General features: G+C 34.9%; 2 protein-coding genes across 2 annotated transcripts; one reads left to right on the top strand and one right to left on the bottom strand.

Annotated features, from left to right (window-relative positions):
* Window positions 1-285: 285 nt before the first annotated feature.
* Window positions 286-11,326, bottom strand: LOC145604897 (endoglucanase 12-like). Its single transcript, XM_081660885.1, has 4 exons — window positions 10,900-11,326; window positions 1,270-2,175; window positions 814-986; window positions 286-705 (listed from the first exon to the last, which is right to left on the bottom strand). Exons 1-4 carry the CDS (start codon window positions 11,324-11,326, stop codon window positions 301-303), a joined length of 1,911 nt encoding a protein of 636 aa, XP_081517011.1. The 3' UTR covers window positions 286-300.
* A 3,727-nt stretch (window positions 11,327-15,053) lies between these two features.
* Window positions 15,054-21,190, top strand: LOC145605152 (conserved oligomeric Golgi complex subunit 1-like). Its single transcript, XM_081661179.1, has 6 exons — window positions 15,054-17,446; window positions 17,756-17,950; window positions 18,613-18,881; window positions 19,001-19,180; window positions 19,276-19,450; window positions 20,269-21,190. The coding sequence occupies exons 1-6, from the start codon at window positions 15,251-15,253 to the stop codon at window positions 20,428-20,430; spliced, it is 3,177 nt and encodes a 1,058-aa protein (XP_081517305.1). The 5' UTR covers window positions 15,054-15,250; the 3' UTR covers window positions 20,431-21,190.
* The last annotated feature ends 1,326 nt before the right edge of the window (window positions 21,191-22,516 follow it).

The following is a 22,516-nucleotide window of genomic DNA, read 5'->3' as shown; positions in this document are numbered from 1 at the left end:
TCTTATTACATAAGTTGAAATAAACATAGCCTTAGGCTATTTGAATAGATAGTATGACCTTGATTCAAGTTTAACTCGGTAACTTTAGCCAAGTTTATACATACAAAATTGGTGCGCAAAACATGAGACTTTTTCATGATAATCAAATAATTAACCTTCTCTAGTCTCTAGGTGTATGGACAAAGGGAAAATCCCTTTCTAGAATGTAAAACCCCTACCTCAAAAATCAATTACAAATACGATGAATTAAATTGACAATCTCTTTAATTTACACAATCTGTCTTTTTTCTTTCAATTCTCTTAAGGCCTCCATGGTGCTGGTGGAGGTGGGGACGGAGTATAAAGCGGGGGAACACCGGAAAATATAAGGTTTCGGTCTACTCCAGTTACCCCACCAGTTGTAGTCAATGAGATCAAAGCCGCCACTAGACCGGCATTACCGGCCAACGTGGGCTCGGTGTAGCGGTCTAGTTTGCGGTTATCTTTGAACTTGTCGAAACGGTCCGGCCCACCAACCATTGCCCCATCAATTGTGTTTGGGTTGGGCTTTTTGCTGTCCCTCCACTTGAACCCCCCTTTACAAGTGTATTTCTCCCCATTTTTGGGTATCGACGCGGCCCGATGGTGTACGTGCTTCGGGTACTTGTTTCCAAAGCCCACCACATAACTCATATGCAATGGGTTCTTGCCCAAAATGTACTCAACCTGTGAACCAAGAAATGGTTATTACAAATATAAATACAGTAAATAATAAAAACGTCGCAAATTAGATCATGGACACATAGCGGAAAATTGTTTAGACATATTAGTTACCTGTGTTTGAGCGAACACACGAAGATCAGATTGACGAAGAAAATAAGGGCCACAATACCATCCAGGAACCCCAGTAGAGTCCATATAATCTGCAAAGAGATTTGCCAAAAATGCTGTATTCGCTACGTATTGCAATGGCTTTGGTCCTCCACTATTCAACTCTATCAATCCTCCTGAGAAATTTATTCCCACACCACATTAATAATCAAACGAGGCTATTTGACTAACCGTTAATCGTCTATTAAAAATAGTGTAAAATGGTGAATAAAAATTACTCTAATCTTATGAATGCTAACCAATTACATAATCAAATGACTAATTTTATCAAATACATGAAATTGTTCTAAGAAAATATGTAACGTTTGTGTTCAAACAAATAGTACATCAGTTAAAACATAGTAACATACAGAGTACTTGACAAGCAAACATATAGAATGTAGGGAGTAGTGTACATACCTCGAGTACGATTATAAACCTGAAATTGCTTAATATATGAGCACATATTAAGCTGTGTAACATTATGGTACTGCATCAAAGTCTGCTCATAAGGAAATCCGGGATTTAAAAACATCCGAAACCTTGTCAACAACAACATTGCTGCAGGCAACTTGTTGTCCCAACTCAAGTAACTCGTGTTCGTGTTCATCATAAGCGCCTTTGCGTTTTTAGCAATCCCGGGATTAGTAGCCAAGGAAGCATAGCTATTGTTTCCGGTAGCATAATACAACCAAGTAGCACCCCACATGTACTCATCATAGTACCCTGTTGAATTATAGTACGGTGCAGCCCATTGGTTGTCCCTGCTATAAGGTGCTCTTTTACCACTATCTCTAGCAAATCGAAACACAGTTTTAGCGCCTTGAATTAGCTTCTCCGAGTACTCATTGTTGTCACGAAAGACAATAGAGGCTGCTGCTAAGGCCGCAGCCATTTCTCCACCTAGATCCGCCCCTGCATAGGATGTTTGCACGGGGCGTTCATAGTCCATGTCCTCTGGCCTCTCCCAACATGTCACGTCGCTAGGGACTTTGGACCCGTTTTGTGCACCACCAACTTGGCTGTAGATTTTGTCGATTTGGTTAGCGCTGCTATTGAAGGTCTTGAGCAAGTAATCGGTCCCCCATTTGATGAGGTCGCGAACATGATCATACTCGTTGATAGCTTCGTACTTATGAGGATATTCGATCACACTCCAACTTAGCATTGTCATTGCAAATGCCATAGGAAAATGGTACTTTGTGTTTTCTCCTGAATCATAATATCCTCCTACTAATCCTCCTTTAACATCGGTTAATTTTGATCCATCTTTTAATCCTGAATTTCCTCTCCAATTTATCCCATTATGCTTGGGCAATTTTCCAGCTGCAAAATCAATTACATACATGAATCAAATCATCTAAATTCCAAGAGAAAAAAGGAAAACAATGTACTAGTATACAAATAGTCACAAATCCAAAAATTTTAAAAGGATGCACGTAATCGCCTTATGTACAAATTAAGTTTGCTTAAAAGCATGTACAAAGTTCTCCGTACATATCAAATTATATGACACCTATCACGTACACTCAACAAATATTATCGACCATGACTAAAAACGGTATGGTTCAAAAATATAATAATCAAAATGGGCGGCAGAAATTATATTTTGTTAATGGTTGACTTTGCATGTATGAGGCCAACATCTTCGTGACTATTAAAAATGTACATATTACATACCTAATTGATTATTAAATTAGATTGCAAAAGGAGTGACATTATTCATTATTTTCAACTGAAGAAAAATGATTTTTCTATTTGAGGGATTAATAGACGAAAAAGATGTAATCGTTGCATTTATTTATTAATATTTTTAGTTCTTAAAACACACCAAATCATGACATTAAATTTATAGAACATTCCTAAGCTAGTTTGTTTTATAGTCAAATCTTCGCGTGGAAGAATAACACCTACCCTACAAAAAGTTCACTCAAAATTGATACGAGTAACACCTACGATATCTCTTTTTCAATTGCTTTTGTCAATATATTGTACTACGTAACTAATTTTTGTTTTTACTTATACTCCGTATTAAAAAGAAAAATAGAAAATTTAAAGTGATTCATAATTAATCAATACCCAAAACAACTCACATAGTCACAGATAGACACAGATTGTTTTTGAGAATAATACCCAAAATTATACACTCTTTGTAACCAACAATAGACAAAAAACAATACGAGTGTTAAGAGTTAATTAATTTAGTCAAGGTGTGAATGTCCACACTCCAATTTCTTCATTACATTTAATGTAGTAGCCAACCCTAATTGCCACCCTCTAAGGTTATAGCCCACAATGTAATAGTGGTTTTTACTACTATAAATAGCCATGTAATTTCACTTGTATGATACACAAAAATATTACCAAGAGTAATACATAAAAGTAGTAGTACTTCTCTTATTACCTTCTTCTCTTAATCCTCTAATTTCTATATATTTCATAACACGTTATCAGCACCATCTTCAATCAGGTATACTTATACCGATTATCCAATTTTTACAAAGATTCAATTTCTTTCACAAAATATATTTTGAGGAGTATGCTCTATAGTTGCCCATATGGGATCCTCTATACCAGAAACTCACAATATATTTCTCCACAAAATTACTCCACATAATTAGCCATGTTGATTAAAAATGAGGATATCAATACATACCTTATTTATGATACTTAGTTTGGTAACTCTCATGCATGGTTATAGAAAGTAATATATAATTACTTTTGCATGTGGAAATATTTGTTGTATGCATGTTAATAGAGTAAATTTCATGGTCACACAAATCATGTTTATACTTACTTACTTGTGCATAATTACTAAAATGAAAAAAAAAATGATGCAGCCTTTATATTTATTTAATTTTTAGATTACACACTTTTATGTTTCTTTCAGTTTTTCGAACCCTTGACCTCATGAATAGATTAGGGTTCTCGGACCACTACGGCTTGCATCCCAGTGTGATACTTATTTACGTTTGTAAATATTAATAGTTTGATTACGATTATTTTACCAGTCTACTAGAACATTGTATGATATTTTTACAGTAGTGTAAAGCTGAAACGGATAATTTACCCCCCTATAAAAGGCGGATTACACCACCTTATTTCACCATACAAACCTTATCCCCTCCTTAAACTTTACCCAAATTATCTCCTCTTCTTCTTCCTCCATTTACACCGGTCACACACCATGTTCCCCGTCGACAACCGACAACCACCACACCCCTTTACCTTTGAAGAAGATTTAAGGAAATTAAAACTATATTTAGTTTTAATTATGGCCCTAGTAGTTTTATTAATGGCAATGATGATTTTCATCATTTTACATAAGTAACGCTCGGTTTTTCGACAAAGGGAATTCATGCATGTAATCTCCGTAGTACTTCAAGTTTTTTTTGTCTTCTAGGTAGAATATAAGTGCATTTTGTTATAATAAATGTTCCTTTTGTCTTATCATTAATGTATGTCATTAATATTATTATTATTATTATTGTTGTTGTTGTTGTCGGTGATGTAGTGATAGTAGTAGTATTTATTGTTATTGTTATTTTTATCATTGTTATTGTTATTATTGTTGTTGTCGTTGTTTAATTAACGTAATTATCATGTTTAATTTTAGCTTAACTTTATGTACATCATAATAATAACCCAAGGGGGAGAAGCAAATATGTTTTAAATGGATTATTATTATGATTACAATTTGATTACTTTAATTATCACTTGCTTAATTGGCTTAATAATAATTACCTATTTGATTGTAGTTAAAATGGGAGACTTGATGAAAAGACAATTTGACGTATTAGACTTGTCCGGACATAATTATCTTGAATGGACAGTTGACGCCCAAATGAATTTGAAGGCTCAGGGATTGGAACATACAATCAAAGAAATTACCATCCCAGGAAACGAAAAAGATGCCCCTGCTCAAGTTAAAGTTCCAACTGATCAAGAGAAAGCAAAAGCTATAGTTCTCTTAAGGCATCATTTACATAACAGTTTGAAAACTGAGTATTGAATGGTGGAAAATCCCAGAGAACTATGGGATAGCCTGAAAGGAAGATATGACCACCATAAAAGGGTACTCCTTCCTTCAGCACAATTTGAGTGGACAAACCTGAGATTTCAGGACTTTAAATCTGTCAGTAATTATAATTCATCACTATATAAAATCGTATCAATATTGAGATATTGTGATCAACCAGTCACTGAAGTGCAAATGATAGAGAAAACACTCTCTACATTCCATGCTAACAACATTGTATTGCAACAGCAATACCGTGAAAGAGGCTTTGCAAAATATTCTGAGCTTATTTCTACATTATTGGTTGCTGAAAAGAATAATGATCTTCTGTTGAAGAATCACAACCTAAGACCAACTGGGTCTCAAGCAATCAATGAAACAAATGCTGTAGAAAGCTCAAATCCACCCGAGACAAATGTTGCTCATAGAGGTGGACGTGGAAAATATAATAACCATGGCAGAGGTCGTGGAAATTTCCGCGGACGTGGCCGTGGACGTGGTTATGGTCGTGGTAGAGGCCAATTTTCCCCTAGAAACAACACTCAAAGGGGGCATCAACAAGGAAACAAAAATCAAGCCACCACAAAAGGAAAAGACACATGTTATAGATGTGGCATGACTGGACATTGGGGACGTACTTGTCGTACGGCCAAACATCTGATAGAACTATACCAGGCTTCCATTAAAGGGAAAGAAAAACATGCCGAAACAAATTATGTTAATGAAGAAAATGTCCCTGGAATTAGCCTTGATGTGTCTGATTTCCACATAGACAATGGTGAAGTTGGTGGTGAATTTATCTTTGGAGAGAATAATCATGTTTAGATAATTCATCAATTACTATGATATGTATTATGTTTTCATTATGTACTTTTCTTGTATGTTTTTTTTTCATGTTCAAGTTATGTACTCTTAATTTTTCATCATTAATAAAGTAAGTCCAGTTTAATTATCTTAAACTAATCTTATACTTATTATTTTATGAAGATATGGATCTGCCCGAAGTTGGTTCCAAATTTCAATGCCTTTTGGACAGTGGAACAACACACACTATTCTGAAGGATAGAAAATATTTTTTAAAGTTAAAATTATTTCAAGCAAATGTTAATACCATTTCTGGGTCAGCCAAGCTAATAGAAGGTTCTGGAAAAGCTTGCATAATACTCCCAAATGGAACAAAATTAATCATTATTGACGCTTTATATTCGAGTAAATCTCGAAGAAATCTTATAAGTTTTAAAGATGTGCGTCAAAATGGTTTTCATTTAGAAACAATGATAGTGGATCAAAAGGAATATTTATGCCTCACGGCAGAAAAACATGGCAAGAAACATGTGTATGAGAAATTGCCAGCATATTCTTCAGGGTTATATCATATAGATATACGACCAGTTGAAATAAATTCGATATCTAACCAGAAGTTAGATAATAAGAATCTGCTAAATTTATGGCATGATCGTTTGGGTCATCCTGGTACAGGAATGATGCACAAGATTATAGCAAATTCAGTAGGACATTCAATTAGGAATGTTAAAATCCCTCGATCAGATGAATTAACATGCTCTGCATGTTCACTTGGCAAATTAATAATAAGGCCATCTATGAACAAAATTGCTACTGAATCTCCAACATTTTTAGAGAGGATTCAAGGAGACATTTGTGGACCAATTAATCCTGCATGTGGACCATTCCGATATTTTATGGTATTAATTGATGCCTCAACTCGATGGTCACATGTAAGTCTCTTATCCAGTAGAAATGTTGCTTTTGCAAAACTCCTTGCTCAAATTATTAAACTAAGAGCACAATTTCCAGACCATACAATAAAAAGAATAAGGCTTGACAATGCAGGGGAATTTACATCCCAAACATTTAATGATTATTGTATGTCGATTGGAATTGTTGTAGAACATCCAGTAGCTCATGTTCATACACAAAATGGACTTGCTGAGTCATTAATTAAGAGACTACAATTGATTGAAGGCCATTATTGATGAGATCAAAATTGCTTTCATCTGCTTGGGGTCATGCCATAATACATGCGGCAACTCTAATTAGGTTGAGACCAACTGCTTATCATAAGTTCTCACCACTACAATTAGTTTTTGGTCGAGAACCTAATATCTCACATCTAAAAATTTTTGGTTGTGCGGTGTATGTTCCTATTGCTCCACCCCAACGAACAAAGATGGGTCCACAAAGAAGGCTGGGAATTTATGTTGGGTTTGAATCACCCTCCATAATTAAATATCTTGAACCAATGACCGGTGATTTATTTACGGCCAGATTTGCCGACTGTCATTTCAATGAGACAGTATTCCCAGCCTTAGGGGGAGAGAAAGTGGACCCACGAAAGAAAGAAATAGAAATCATTTGGAATGCAACACAATTGCCAATGTTTGATCCACGAACAAATATGTGTGAACAAGAAGTTCAGAAAATTATTCATTTACAAAGCATTGCAAATCAGCTGCCTGATGCATTTATAGATGCAAAGAAAGTGACAAAATCACATATACCAGCTGAAAATGCCCCTGCACGAATTGAAATTCCATCTGGTGATAAGATCATTGAAAATGAATCTCTAGCACGCCGAAAGCGTGGAAGACCACTTGGTTCAAAAGACTCTAAACCAAGAAAATTAAAAAGACCTGATGAGATCGACAATATTCCCCTTACAGAAGGTCAAGAAAGACAAAGTACAGATAAGAATAGAGAAAAAGATGATAATCCGAAAGGGGATGAACAAGATGACCATAACATCGATAACAATGAAACTTCAATAAATTTTGTTTCTACCAGGAATTATTGGAATAGAAATGATGTTATCGTAAATGAAATATTTGCATATTCCATTGCAATTGAAATGGCATCTGACGAAAATGATAGTGAACCAAGAACAGTGGAAGAATGTCGTTGCAGGCATGATTGGCCAAAATGGAAAGAGGCAATGCAGACAGAGTTAAAGTCACTCGAAAAACGAGAAGTGTTTGGAAAAATAACCCTTCCACCAGAAGGTGTAAAGCCAGTTGGATACAAGTGGGTATTTGTGAGAAAACGAAATGAGAAAAATGAAATTGTAAGATACAAGGCAAGACTTGTAGCCCAAGGTTTTTCTCAAATTCCAGGGATTGATTATGAGGAGACATATTCTCCCGTAGTTGATGCAACTACGTTAAGATTTCTGGTAAGCTTGACAGTCTCAGAAGGACTAAAGATGCGATTAATGGATGTAGTAACCGCATATTTATATGGGTCACTCGATACAGATATTTATATGAAAGTCCCAGATGGACTAAAATTACCAGAAAACCACAAGCCTAGACATTTACTTTCCATAAAATTAAAAAGGTCACTTTATGGATTGAAACAGTCTGGGAGGATGTGGTATAATCGTCTTAGTGAATACCTTATGAAAGAAGGGTTCAAGAATAATCAAATCAGTCCTTGTGTTTTCATTAAGAGATCACAATCAGGGTTTGCAATTGTTGCAGTTTATGTTGATGACTTGAATATCATTGGAACCCCAAATGAACTTGAAAGAACTGCAAAATACTTGATGAAAGAATTTGAGATGAAAGACCTTGGACAAACTAAATTTTGCCTTAGATTGCAAATTGAGCACTTAAATAATGGTATATTCGTCCATCAGTCTAACTACACCGAAAGAGTGTTAAAACGTTTTTTCATGGACAAAGCGACCCCAACAAACACCCCGATGATTGTTCGGTCTTTGACTATGAAATATGATCCATTTAGACCTCGAGAGGAAAACGAGGATGTCCTTGGTCCTGAAGTACCATATCTAAGTGCAATTGGGGCTCTAATGTATCTAGCTAACAATACTAGACCAGACATAGCTTTTTCTGTGAATTTGTTAGCCAGGTTTAGCAACGCACCAACAAAGAGACACTGGAAAGGAGTAAGACACTTACTACGATATCTACGAGGAACAAAAGATCTTGGTTTGTTTTATCAATCAAGGAAAGATGCCACCCTCATCGGATATGCAGATGCTGGATATCTATCAGACCCACAAAACGCCAAGTCACAAACTGGATATCTGTTCACCTATGGTGGAACTGCAATTTCTTGGAAATCAACAAAGCAAACCTTAACTGCGACATCATCAAATCATGCTGAGTTGATTGCCCTTTATGAAGCAGGACGTGAGTGTGTATGGCTAAGGTCAATGATCGGCAATATCCAAGAAGAATGTGGGATGAAAGAAGTAACTGAAAGTCCAACCATCATTTACGAAGATAATACTGCATGTATCGCACAAGTAACTGAAGGATATATTAAAGGTGATAGGACTAAACATATATCCCCAAAACTGTTCTTTACACACGATTTGCAGAAGGAAGGGAAGATAAATGTCCAACAGATCCAATCATCTGATAATCTTGCAGACTTGTTTACAAAGTCCCTACCTTCGAAGAGTGTTGAGCGGTTGGTCCACAAGATTGGGATGCGTTGTCTTCATAAACTATGTTAAAATCAGGGGGAGCATTATATGCACTGCACTCTTTTTCCCTTCGATCAGGTTTTTATCCCAATGGGTTTTTCCTGACAAGGTTTTAAATGAGGCAGTACACTAAAGCATATAGTAATATATTGTTGTACTTTTTTCCCTTAGCTATGGCTTTTATCCTAAAGGGTTTTACCTAGCAAGGTTTTAACGAGGCAACATATACCCTATTCTGTATGGACATTCAAGGGGGAGTGTTAAGAGTTAATTAATTTAGTCAAGGTGTGAATGTCCACACTCCAATTTCTTCATTACATTTAATGTAGTAGCCAACCCTAATTGCCACCCTCTAAGGTTATAGCCCACAATGTAATAGTGGTTTTTACTACTATAAATAGTCATGTAATTTCACTTGTATGATACACAAAAATATTACCAAGAGTAATACATAAAAGTAGTAGTACTTCTCTTATTACCTTCTTCTCTTAATCCTCTAATTTCTATATATTTCATAACAACGAGTAATAAATTAATTAATAATTTATTGCAAAAAATTTTCCTTAGAACATGGATTAATCTCTAAACTAGATGTAAGGGACCCACACGGAGTTCAAATTCTAATTTGCCAATTAAAATACGCAAACAAATCAAACCCACGAGATTTATGTCAAAAAGTTGCATAACATCCTTTTGCACGACACAAAAGAAAGAAAACCCCGTTTTTTGAACTCCTTATATTATGGCATGTTTATGGATTATCGATAATGGACCACTAATTATGTGTTACACGCCGTTTTTGATTTATTTTGTGTAATAAACTATTACAAAAGTATGTAATGGTTAATTTATCAAGAAAATTAGCTCTCCTTTTCTTATCTAAAAAGATTCACCACTTGAAATTTTCAAGATAAAGTTATTGGTTTTTCACTTTGTTCAATTTTTCAATTTGGTTTTTCACTTGGTTGGATGAAATAAAACTTTTTTTTCTTCAGGAGGATGAAATAAAATTATCAGACCATATTTTACACGAATATTCCCCTTAAATCACAATATTTTTGAAACGGAGGAATTTATTACGAGTACAATTTACAAATACGAGTACATTTTTTCCCCATAAAATAAAATTATTATTATAAAAATTAATGTTAAGTATTTAAAATGATTAAATTCCCAAGATTAACATTGACTTTGGATAAGCTTTTTAAATTTTCGATGACATTTTATTAGAGTAGCTGAGGCTTTTCATAAAATCTTCTTTTTCAGGAAAATTTCTTAGAGCCAGTGTATTCATTCTTCAGTATTAGTTGTCCTCCTAACGTTAATATTCATTGAATCAAAAAACAAATCAAAACAATTTTTTTTAAAAAATCTACATATTCCATAAAAATCACTACTCCCTCCGTCCCTAATTCATTGAAGTAATATATGTTGTTAATGACTCATTTATAACTCTAAAGTCTAAACCAAAGAGATTTTCACATTAAATATAATCACACGGTAACAAATTACATTAATTTACGCGTATTTTTTAAAAAGACGAGCAGAAGAAGAAAGAACTTACATTTCTGGGCATTGAAGAAGAGGAGAGCCTTATGAAGGGCAATAGTGTAATTATCAGCAGGAGGCGGTCCACGTTTATGTTTAGGCAAAGATTTGGCAATAATAATAGGCATAGCAATAACAATGAAAGCAACAATAAATGACCAAAATGCCCATTTAAGAACTTTCTTGCTAACAATAATGCACCCCAAATCAACATACTTATTTTTCCTATTCTTGCGACTTTGATCTTGTGGTGCTAATAGCCAACTTTGTTGAACTTGATCTAATTCATGACTATTATTATTACCATTCATTTGTTCTTGGTATAATAAACTTGCTCTATCCCAATCTTCCATTTCTCTACTATTTTTGAATTGATCTTCCCCAATTTTTTGATCAATTCTTTGCACCTCATATGTCCCTCCCCACATATTTGAACTGTGCATTTTTTCCGAGTTTCAGAAAAAATTGATGTAGACAAGATTTGATCGATATATATGTATAATTGGTATCAGACACCACCCCCAAGACGTTAACCCACCTAGAAGTAACGTCGTTGGAGATGGGATTTAATTTGATCGATATATAACTAGTATCAGATATCACCCTCAAGACGTTAACCAACCAAGATATAACGACGATGGTTAATCTTTAAGGCATGGGATGGAAAAAAGATTGGAGAGGATTGGGGGTGTATTGGAAAATGTTGAGGATGAAGAGAATTGAAGCAAGAAAAATGTTGTTTTTGGGTGTTTATATAGTACGAGTAAAATTGTTTAAGGAAAGGAGGGATTTTATATAAGGGTGTAACGCGTAGGTTACAACTGGAGTAGAGAGAGAAGTAAAAAGAGGAGTGAGAAAGTGTGAGAATTTATGTGCGGAAAGTTTAAGAATGAATGTATGTGTCATGTTCATACTATTTTTTTTCAATTTTTTTTAATTTTTTTTTTATTATTTTTTTTTTTTGTTGGAGAAGAAATGGGTTGAAGTTTCTGGGGAGATGGTGACAATTGGAGAGAAGTGTTGGGATGTTTTAATTAAGAGTTACTAGGTGTTTTGAGGTAATCATGACTAATGAGGTTATTAGAGAGAGATTATGTTTGTTGTGTTTGGTCAAATTTGCTTGGTTCTTAGTAATATAATCTTAGTAAAGTTTAGTCTTAATTGTCTTTTTCTTTTTTTTTTTTTTTTTTGGTATTTCCAAAATGATTTTCATTTCTAGTGACACGTATACAACGTATTTTTTGAAAAGTTGAACTTTTTTCGTCCAAAAGAGGTTTAAATTTTAATGTCATGAGTATGGTTGCACACCATTAAATCAATAATAACCGTCTAACAAGATTTAGTTTGATGATGAGCATGTGCCAGGCTAAGTAAAGAACTAATAAATTTGCCACGTAAAAGCTTGTATGATAAATTGTCTACTTGTATTGGCAATCTTGTCATATGACAAAAATCGTTGCTACTATTCCAAATCGCTAACTTACTAAATCTTTTATTTCGTATTTTAATTTGTTAGAGATATAACAAGGTTAAAAAGGTACTCCGTTTTTATTGACAAACTCTTTTGTAACAGTGTAACACGACTAATCGACTATACATTAGTATAGTCATTTTTGGGGATAGTATATTGCCAAAATAGGATATAAATCACATATTAACATGATGTAAGCACCAGCTGTGGCTTGGCTGGAATTTATACATGTATGCAGGATTTGGCCTAAAGTTTTGTTCATCTTTTTATGCGGGCGACGACCATCACCACATTTCTTCGTCATAGAAACTTCCTTAGGAGGCTGCGCAATTATAAAATAATTAATTTAAATAACATACATGCACATATTTGTTATTAGTATTCTCATTAAAGTCTTGACCAATGATAATGATTGGCTTGCAATTTTTCATTTTCTCGGGTACGATGGAACAGCGTTATGTCACGAGACGAATAATGTCACCTTATATTTTAATAAAAGTCATTTCAATCTACTAGCCAGTTATTACACCCTACAAATCTTATGCCACCACATATTAGTTTCATGGTCATAGTAATTACGATTTGATAATTGGTAAAGGGTTTTTAGTAATAATTACGACAATGTTACTCTGTCAATTTTTTAATTACATGCATAAAAGAAATAATATGAAGGTTGAATTTTATAACCCGAAATAAAGTATATAGCTAGTGGCAGATTTTGTTTGCTAGGGTTAAGACTTAAGAGTTGGTGAATGCTGATCTAGAGATAGAGATCTTAATTATAGTAGTACTAAACACATGGACATGATATAAACATGTACTAATGCATGTGGGTCTTCATAAAATGTTCCCTTCAAATAATGTTTTATGCATAAATTAATGAATGGTCAAAGGTTGCTTCTTGTCATATATATGCTAATATATATGCAATCATACATTCATTTGGTATAAGTTCATAGGAATTGAAACATGTAGATCGAGCTACAAAACAATTACTCAAACTTTTAAAGAATTATTTTTATAAAAAAGTCTTTACTTCTGTCAAACAATAAGAATCTAATAATAAGACAATAAAATCGAAATCTTTTAACATTAATCAAACATATGTATACATGAAATCGATTGAAGCTAAGGGTATTTTGTCAAGAATTTATGATTAGTATCATTGAGAAAGTAAGATTATTGGTTAAAGTTAAACCTTAAGGCTACATATATTACAACCGGAAAACAATGGTCATCAAAATAATAAAGTAGGTTAATCATTCATGCTCTTCTTATGTATTTACGCCGCCATATCCTAGTGATTCACCATACACTTCAGTAACTTGATCTTTTCTGAGTTTCTCTGTACATATGATCATGTCATAGATAGGTTATCATAGATAGGTTAAATTATCTTGTATTGTACTAGTAATTAGTGTTTTAGGGGTTGATCATATACACAAGTATATGTAAACTAAGCTAACCCAATCAATAATGGAATATAAGTTATAAGGATTGTTTTCGTTTTATTACATCATACCTTATATAGTTAATTAGTTATATGGAGTATGTATTAGTAAAATAAATTAATAATGTCAATAGCTGTTAGTAATACATATATTAGCAATAATAAACCAAGGAATAGCTTATGTTTTTTTTTTTTTTTTTTTTTTTTTTTTTGGAGAACAATGGACTACAAGTATATTGTATAAAGAAATAGAGTTGACAATAATATTAATTTAATTATGGTGTAATTATATAATGTAGCATATATGTGTATATTAGAATCAAATAATCATCAGTTTATAATGTTATACTAATACGCATTAGTGGCATGCTAGATCTGTAATTTTAATTGATAAATTTCAAATTGAATATATAATTATAAGGGTTTGAGCATTTGACTAATGACTATAGAGGGAATACCGGAAATAACTGAAAATCATTAACTCAATAAAAATAATACAACCATACAAAGTGGACATTTGAATATTTGAGGACTTAAATCGGCTAAATTGTTAGACTTAAGAGACTAACAGGACATTTCCAACAATTTAGGGGGCTTTCTAAGGTCTTGTGGAGTTTTTGGGAAGCACCTTGACCCCTTTAGTTATTAGGTCTAAAAATGTTATAAATTCTCCAAAAGTGAAGGGTTGAAGGCTAAAACCTGGTGTCGAATACTCAAGTAATGGTGGAGGATGCATTTTTGAACATAAAATGTTGTTAAGACTTACAAGATTCTACCAAAATGAAGGCTAATACACACTTTCAGACCAATTTCAAGATCATTTTTCCAAAATCGAATTGAATTTTAAAGTGGTCTCTCAAGATATCAACTCATAAACACATAATACATACAGGTATTATAATAATCAAAGTTATACATTGATATATATGCCAAATTGCCAATCAAAATATTACATCTTATCATTTTTTTTTTGGTGTTTCACACGGTTTACCTTTTGGACTAATCCTGATTAAGGCTCAGTTATAGATGGTTAGGTTCTAGTCTCCTTCGTATTGTTATTGCAAGGGATCTTTATCAAAATATGAAACAAAGAGAGTCCATACTCCATAGCCCACATTCCAAGCCCAATTACCGACATAACCCACCCGTTTATCAAAATTCAAGTATTTTTCCTTAAAAAAAAAAAAAAATAAAAAAAAGAAAAAAAAAAAAAAAAGAAAAGAAAGATAAACTCTTTGAAATGAAGCAATCAAAAATGGAGTTCACTCTCTAATCTCAGATCATCCATTGAAATTCTCTCTCATCTTCTTCCCAATTTCACATCCAAATCCCTAATTTCCCACATTGTAATTCCAATTTAGGGTTTAAATGTTTTCATAATTTCCCAAATTTAGGGATTTTCTCTCTCCTCAAATCCATCACTCTGTAAAAACTCCCGGCAAAATCATGAGAGCTCCGTCGGAAAATCAATCGGCGGCAATGGCGGCGGGAACAGGGTTTCGTGAAGCTGAATCACTGTTACGGGCGAAACCCGTTTCGGAGATCCGAAACGTGGAGTTGAATACCCGGAAACAGATCGAAGACAAGAAGGAAGAACTTCGTCAGCTGATAGGGAATCGTTACAGAGATCTGATTGATTCGGCTGATTCAATTTTGTTGATGAAATCGTCTTGTGAGTCAATTTCTTCTAATATTCAATCGATCTCTGATTCAATTTTTTCGCTTTCTTCTGCCGTAAGTCCTAAGTTTTCGGCTAACCCTAACCCTAATCGAACTAAAATCTATGGCATTGCTAGTAGGGTTAAGTATTTGGTTGATACCCCAGAAAATATTTGGGGGTGTTTGGATGAATTTATGTTTTTGGAGGCTAGTGCTAGGTATATTAGAGCTAAATTGGTGTATCAAGGGTTGAATTTGGTGGGGCATGATGGGGGGAAGATTTTGAAGAAGAATTTCCCATTGTTGAATCATCAATGGCAGATTGTTGAGAGTTTTAAGGGTCAGATTTCACAGAAAAGTCGAGAGAGGTTGTTGGTGATGTTGGATAAGGAAGAGAATGATGTTTGGAAGTTGCCAATTGGGGCATTTGCGGATGCTCTTGCTGGTGTCGCAATAATCGATGAGCTCGATCCTAAGCAGGCATTTGCATTGTTTTTGGATTCCCGGAAGTCGTGGATTTTGCAAAAGTTGAGTAATTTTGATGGTAATGCTGTGGTTCCTGTGCTTTGTGAGGTGACTAGGATAATTCAGGTTACCATAGGTCATGTAGGGGAGATGTTTTTGCAAGTTTTGAATGATATGCCTTTGTTTTATAAAGTTATTTTGGAATCGCCGCCTGCTGCACAGTTATTTGGTGGGATTCTTAATCCTGATGAAGAGGTGAGATTGTGGAATGAGTTTAGGGATAAGTTGGAGTCAATTATGGTACTGCTTGATCGGGAGTTTATTGCAAAGGCGTGTTCTAGCTGGTTGAGGGAATGTGGGAGAGAAATTGTGAAAAAGATTGATGGGAGGTGTCTCATTGATGCGATTCCTAGTGGAGAAGAGCTCGCGTCAGCTGAGAAGCTTATACGGGAGACTATGGAAAGTAAAGATATTTTTGAAGGAAGCTTGGAGTGGCTGAAGAGTGTTTTTGGTTCTGATATTGAGCTTCCTTGGAGTAGGACTAGGGAACTTGTTTTAGAGGAGAGTGTGGACCTTTGGGATGAGATATTTGAGGATGCTTTTGTATCTAGAATGAAAGTTATTATTGAATCAGGATTCAATGATTTGACTGCTGCTGTAAATGTCACAGAGTCGGTTCAAGCAGTTGGGAGCAATTTTGATGATAGCAGTGGCTTTGAAGCATATTTGAACAGATCCTCTGCTGATGGCGGAGTTTGGTTTGTTGAGCCAAATGCTAAAAAGTCTGGTGTTATCCCAAGCTTAAAGGCCTTACCTGAGGAATTTGACTTTGGCAGTTGCCTTAGTGCATATTTTGGGCCAGAGGCTAGCAAAATTAGGGATGCAGTAGATAGCTGCTGCAAAAGTGTGCTGGAAGACTTGCTATACTTTTTAGAATCTCCAAAAGCACCTTTGAGGTTGAAAGACCTAGCACCATATTTGCAAACTAAATGTTATGAAAGCATATCCACTATCCTGGTAGATTTGACAAATGAACTTGACAAATTACGTGCTGCCCTTGACAATGTAAAGAAGGGAAGCAAGCTTACGCCACCAGCCGCAATTATAGAGAGATCTCTTTTTGTTGGAAGGCTGTTGTTTGCCTTTCGAAACCACTCGAAGCACATCCCAGTGGTGTTAGGTTCACCAAGAGTTTGGGCAAATGAAGCCGTAGCTTCAAATTCAGAGACGTTTTCTTCTGTTTCGAGAACCTCGAGGATTTCTTTGGACTCTTCTACACCTGGTAGCCCAAAGCCATTGCTCAATAACTCTAAAAGACAAATGTCACTTACTGTTTCTGCTTTGTTTGGAGCAACTGACAGTACAAGTCCAAAACTTGAAGAACTCACAAGCAGTATGAGAGACCTCTCTATTGCAGCTCATGGTTTGTGGATCTCATGGGTATCTGATGAGCTTGCAAGCATCCTCTCGAAGGATCTCGGAGTAGATGATGCCCTATTAGCGACAAATCCATTGCGAGTAAGTCAGTTTTGTCGAAGTCTTTGTGCCAGATTTCCTGTGTATCGATTAGTCCTGATGTTAGCCTCACAGATCTGTCTCGCCTTTTATGTATTCTTATACTCCATTTTTCATAATTTCAAATTACTCTTCCACATACGGATCCAGTTGTATGAAAATATTTAATTGTTAAAGCTGCTCTATCAACATCCATTATGCATGTGAGAAAATAATATCATTTTGGAACCGTGCTTTCTTTTTCTTTAAGCTAATTTTCTCCATGATGGGCTATCAGAGGCTAACTGTTGGACTTCTTTTGATTCTTGTTAGGGCTGGGAAGAGGTAGTAGTTAAACAAGACCAATCAAGTGAAGGCGAGTCAGACATGAAAATATTGCTTCCATCCATGCCTTCTTTGTATATTTGCTCTTTTTTATTCAGAGCATGTGAAGAAGTTCATCGCATTGGAGGCCATGTTCTGGATAAGACTATTTTGCAGCAATTTGCAAAGAAGCTCCTGGAAAAGGTATGTGTTTATCAGCCATGAAAATAAATCCATCTGCCTCCCTTTAGTATGTTAAACTGTTAATTATTTCTACTTTTTATTAGACCCTGATAACTCCACTTATTAAGCAATGATGATGACGCTAATAATATTGACACTAATAACTCCACTTATTAAGTATCTAATACCAATCTGAAGTTTTTGCAAAAGGAGACTATGTCTCTGCCTTTTATGTGACTATCGGTGCAAGGCCTAGGTTTTGTCGCCGTTTTCTTGCCATTTTCTTGGACATGAATGCACTAACATTAGAGGGAGTTGTTCTTGAGCTGTTAATCAGCAAACTGAGAGAATGTCTCCAATATTTATATTAATATTGTCAGTTTTGCTTTTTGTGGGATACCTCTAAAATTTAGCTGCATGTCAACAATACTTTGACCAAATTTGAGTTTATGACCAAATTATTTGAGTTTTAATGGTCAATGGTGTGACCTAATTTTCTCTGAGTCTTGAGACTTTTGAGGAAATATATTTTCTGCCTCGATTTGTTTCATAATTTTGATAATTGAATAAATTGGTACTATGTACTAGTTTGCAATATCTTTTTTTGGATTTAACTCTTAGGATTACATCTATTCCATTGTTTTCTTCCTTTTTTCCTTACAAATTGGAATGTTCTCATCTAGGTGATTGGACTTTATAGCGACCTTGTAGCTAATGGAGTGCAAATGTCTGAGAAAGGAGTTCTTCAAGTTCTGTTAGACTTGAGATTTTCTGGTGATGTTCTTTCTGGATTTGATTCCACTTTAAATGATGGATTATTAAAAAGTCCATCCACCAAATATAGTTACAGGAGGAAGCCGGATAAGAGCACAGCCAAGTCAGCTACTAGAGAGCGTATTGATGATCTAATCAACCGCTTTTCACAAAGGCTGGATCCAATTGATTGGCAAACGTAAGTGCTCTATGATTGTGTTATACAAGTATATTTTATGCTTACACATTGTTATGCAATAGTGAGTTCTTAGAACATCTCTTAAAGTATTTCATGCATTTTCTGGAATTCTTATGTAGGTATGAGCCATACCTTTGGGAAAATGAGAGGCAGTCTTACTTAAGACATGCAGTCCTCTTTGGCTTCTTTGTTCAACTTAATCGCTTGTATACAGATACTGTTCAGAAACTCCCTACCAATTCAGAGTCTAATATAATGAGATGCTCTACTGTTCCTCGATTCAAATACCTTCCCATCAGGTTTGCTATGTTTTTAAATTTCAACTGTCTGATTCTGCACTGTTACACCCAAGCGAAGCATTGTCCTTATGATCTTAACCCTTTTTTTTCTGCAGTACACCTGCTTTGTCTTCCAGGGCTGCGATTAAGTCTCCTATTCGTACTTCTTCTGATGATGTATCATCAAGAAGTCCATGGGCTCATACAAATGGGGAGTTCTCCCAGAAGGCTCTCTTGGATGACAACTCAGGCTTTGGAGTGGCAGCCCCATTTTTGAAGTCTGTCATGTCGGTATGTATTCTATTAACCAGCATTTGTAGATTGTCTTAGTTAGAATCTAGCCTGGCTTATCTGATTCTTTGGTCTAAAGTTGATAGAGACTCTATTTTGATTTTTTGAGAAGCCAGTTCTTCTGATCAGTGAACTTATATCATCCCATTTGAAAATCATGTGGCGTATAATTTTGGTTGTTTCTCCTAAGTCTATTCCTTTTCTCCTTTGAGAGACAGGAAATTATTAGTACAGCTGTAATATACTACTGCATACCCATAACTTAACAAAATCTTTTTAGGGAGATATTTAGCTAATTTTGCTTGATCATGGGGTGTACTTATAGAGCATATGGATCTATCCTGTATGAATTTGCTTTTGTTTTAGCTCTTATTTTTTTAACGCTAATTCCATGCATTTCCAAAGTGATTAGCATATACACTAAGTTGCATAGCAGGCTCCTGGCATTCCACATCTTGGTCAGGTGATCTTTTTTCTTTATGTGCCTACTTGCCTAGTAACTATGGTCACCCATCTCATTATGCTATCTGCAAAGTTAGTGGAGAGTGTGAAGGCTGGCTTAATGTGTTTTTGTGCAAGTCCCATCAGGCCAGCACTTACCTCCTTTGTGCAGTCTTTGACCAATCTTGTGAAAGTGCAATCTGCACCTGTTTGTGTCTTTTTTTTTTTTTTCGGAATCTTTGTTATGCTTATGCATTTAATTGATGCTGTGTTGTTTTTTCTTGACTCTGAATGAAAGTCTAGTTTTGTATGGATCTTTTCAACCCATCAATTTGTGAAAACTATGAGAATGGATGTAACCTGTTTACATTTACCAGGTTGGGACTAGATTTGGAGAGGGCACGTTTAAATTAGGTTCAATGCTATCAGATGCACGCTTCAAGGATAAGTCAGCTGCTTCAATGTCATTTGGTGATATTTTACCAGTCCAAGCTGCAGGCCTCCTCTCATCCTTCACTGCCACCAGATCTGATTCTTAAATGAGAATCAGAACCGTGAGTGTTTTTGTTTTACCAAAAGGGCTTCATGTCTTCATTTGAGAGAGAACCATGACAGGCTTCTATCGGTATCCATGTAGCAAAATACGACTGTATGTAGATAACTTCCATCACATGTTTGAGCGGAAGGAAATATAGCGGACACTGGCTATCACCAGGAATGAAACTATGCTGTATTTGGGAGTTGGTTTTGGTCCACTTACGATTGGTTGTACAGTGAATGTTCAAATGGGAAAGTGGATTCTACCAGATATGTCAATTGGCAAGGCTATGAAATCAACATCATTTCTGGTTAGTTCAGTAACTCTGTTCAAGTTGGTTCCGGTTTCCCTAAAGCTTGATATAGTTGCTGTATCTTTTCTTTAGCGTCTGGACCTGCATTTTACTTTCGATGTGGTAATTTATCTCAAGCTCAGATGGCAATACCGTTGGTGTGCTCCCTTTCCTCTATGAACAAGTATTTTACTTGCCTATTAATAGTATTAAGGCGGTGAATTGTGAAGGCAACCTTTGTATACCAAAAGCGAAATATAGTCTTCTGTAAACCTGTAATGTTAGATTATAGAAAATTTTAGTGTCAATGTGGCAGGAGCAATTTTGATTCATAGTTGAATGTTTGTATATTGAACAGTAACAAATATAGTTGATTTAATTGCCTTTTTTCTCGCAATGCCCGATTATATTAGTTTGCCATTGTTGTTTTTCATGTGGAAATTAAATTAGAAAGTTTATTCAGTATGTGGAGGTTTGTTCTGGGTTGCAGTTCTTGAGAAGTTCTTTGCCCTGCTGCTATACTCACAACTGCATAGAGTCGATAGTTTTCAGATCTTGTGATGCAATTTTGTAGTTACTTTCATGTATTTGGGATTCTGTATTTGATTAACATATTGTTTCATACTTTATTCAGTTATTTGCATCTATAGTAAGAATTAAGTTTTCAAAACATTCTGATTTGGATTATTGCATCAAAAATAAGCTGATTCTGCGAACTGTCTACAGAACAGCAGGAGGATCGCCCGTTGCTTCAAGCAAGAACATAGCTGTTGGTATAAAGAGCTGTTGATCATTTGTGCAAAGTAAAACCAGTTATAGATTTTACCATGGAAATCTTTACCCTTTTCTTAAATTTTTTAGGAGTATTGTTACAGTTATGTACACATTTAGTTACAGGTTAGCATCATGATCCAAGACTTAAAAAATAATCTAAAGCCAATGAACTTACACAAGTTCAGCAACAAAATTGTGGCCTACAAGTACATTCTCAACTTAAAATTGGGCCTCTCTACCAACTTACCCCTCCAAGTAACGTCATAACCTCATAAGTTACACAATAAAATACGAAAAATTTTCGAAAATATTATGATTAACCCTCAAGGCTACCTTGGGAAATTTCTAGAAAATAAGATTAAACCTCAGGGTTATCTCGGAAATTTTTTGAGAATATGATTAAGGTTAGTTGTTACATGTGGACGAAAAAATGACTTATAGACTATATCATACTAGCTTCGAAACTCAAATTAAATTAAAAATAAATAAATAAATAAATAAATAAAGTTTGAAAAACAACAAATAATGATAAAATAGTGGATGTAGAATACATTGCTTGAATAGTACTCTGCGTGGTTGAGCTGCATTCTCAAAGAAAACAGCTTGCAAAAAATAAATTCAACTATTTATAAAATAACTACAAATATAACAAACAAAATGAGCATAGTATTAGTATAATTATTTAAGTTGGACTGCGTACTGGTATAAGTTCCATGCATGCATATATGACTAATATGATCCATGTTTTAATAAATACTCCACGTGTGTTAGTTTGTACTTTATATTTCTCAAAATAACTATGCAATTAATTTTAGGGACATCCTCTTAATTTTTAGACAGTTTGATCTTAAGTTTGTATGTATATGAAGATCGTTAACTAAGATCTCTACTCCCCATAGATACGGTAGGTGCCCTTCTACGATTTGCTCTCTCGCTAACATGGAATTTTCGTAGCGCCGTGTCTTATAATACTCTCTCCATCACAATTTCAAAATGAACAAATTTTTATTACAATTCCTAA

Source organism: Chenopodium album, chromosome 22, assembly GCF_948465745.1.
Source record: "Chenopodium album chromosome 22, dcCheAlbu1.1, whole genome shotgun sequence".
Lineage (NCBI taxonomy): Eukaryota > Viridiplantae > Streptophyta > Magnoliopsida > Caryophyllales > Amaranthaceae > Chenopodium > Chenopodium album.
The sequence above is the reverse complement of the archived record's forward strand: the minus strand, read 5'-3'. Positions and strand labels throughout refer to the sequence as shown.

What these genes read in the sequence shown, in the direction of transcription:
- LOC145605152 (XM_081661179.1), top strand. Translation starts at nt 15,251, where the DNA reads ATGAGAGCTCCGTCGGAAAATCAATCGGCGGCAATGGCGGCGGGAACA. An exon ending in CAAAGAAGCTCCTGGAAAAG is followed by an intron (nt 17,951 to 18,612) that starts GTATGTGTTTAT and finishes GTTCTCATCTAG; the next exon opens with GTGATTGGACTTTATAGCGA. An exon ending in GATCCAATTGATTGGCAAAC is followed by an intron (nt 18,882 to 19,000) that starts GTAAGTGCTCTA and finishes ATTCTTATGTAG; the next exon opens with GTATGAGCCATACCTTTGGG.
- LOC145604897 (XM_081660885.1), bottom strand. Translation starts at nt 11,326, where the DNA reads ATGCACAGTTCAAATATGTGGGGAGGGACATATGAGGTGCAAAGAATT. An exon ending in CTTCTTCAATGCCCAGAAAT is followed by an intron (nt 2,176 to 10,899) that starts GTAAGTTCTTTC and finishes TTGATTTTGCAG; the next exon opens with CTGGAAAATTGCCCAAGCAT. An exon ending in GGTTTATAATCGTACTCGAG is followed by an intron (nt 987 to 1,269) that starts GTATGTACACTA and finishes TAAATTTCTCAG; the next exon opens with GAGGATTGATAGAGTTGAAT.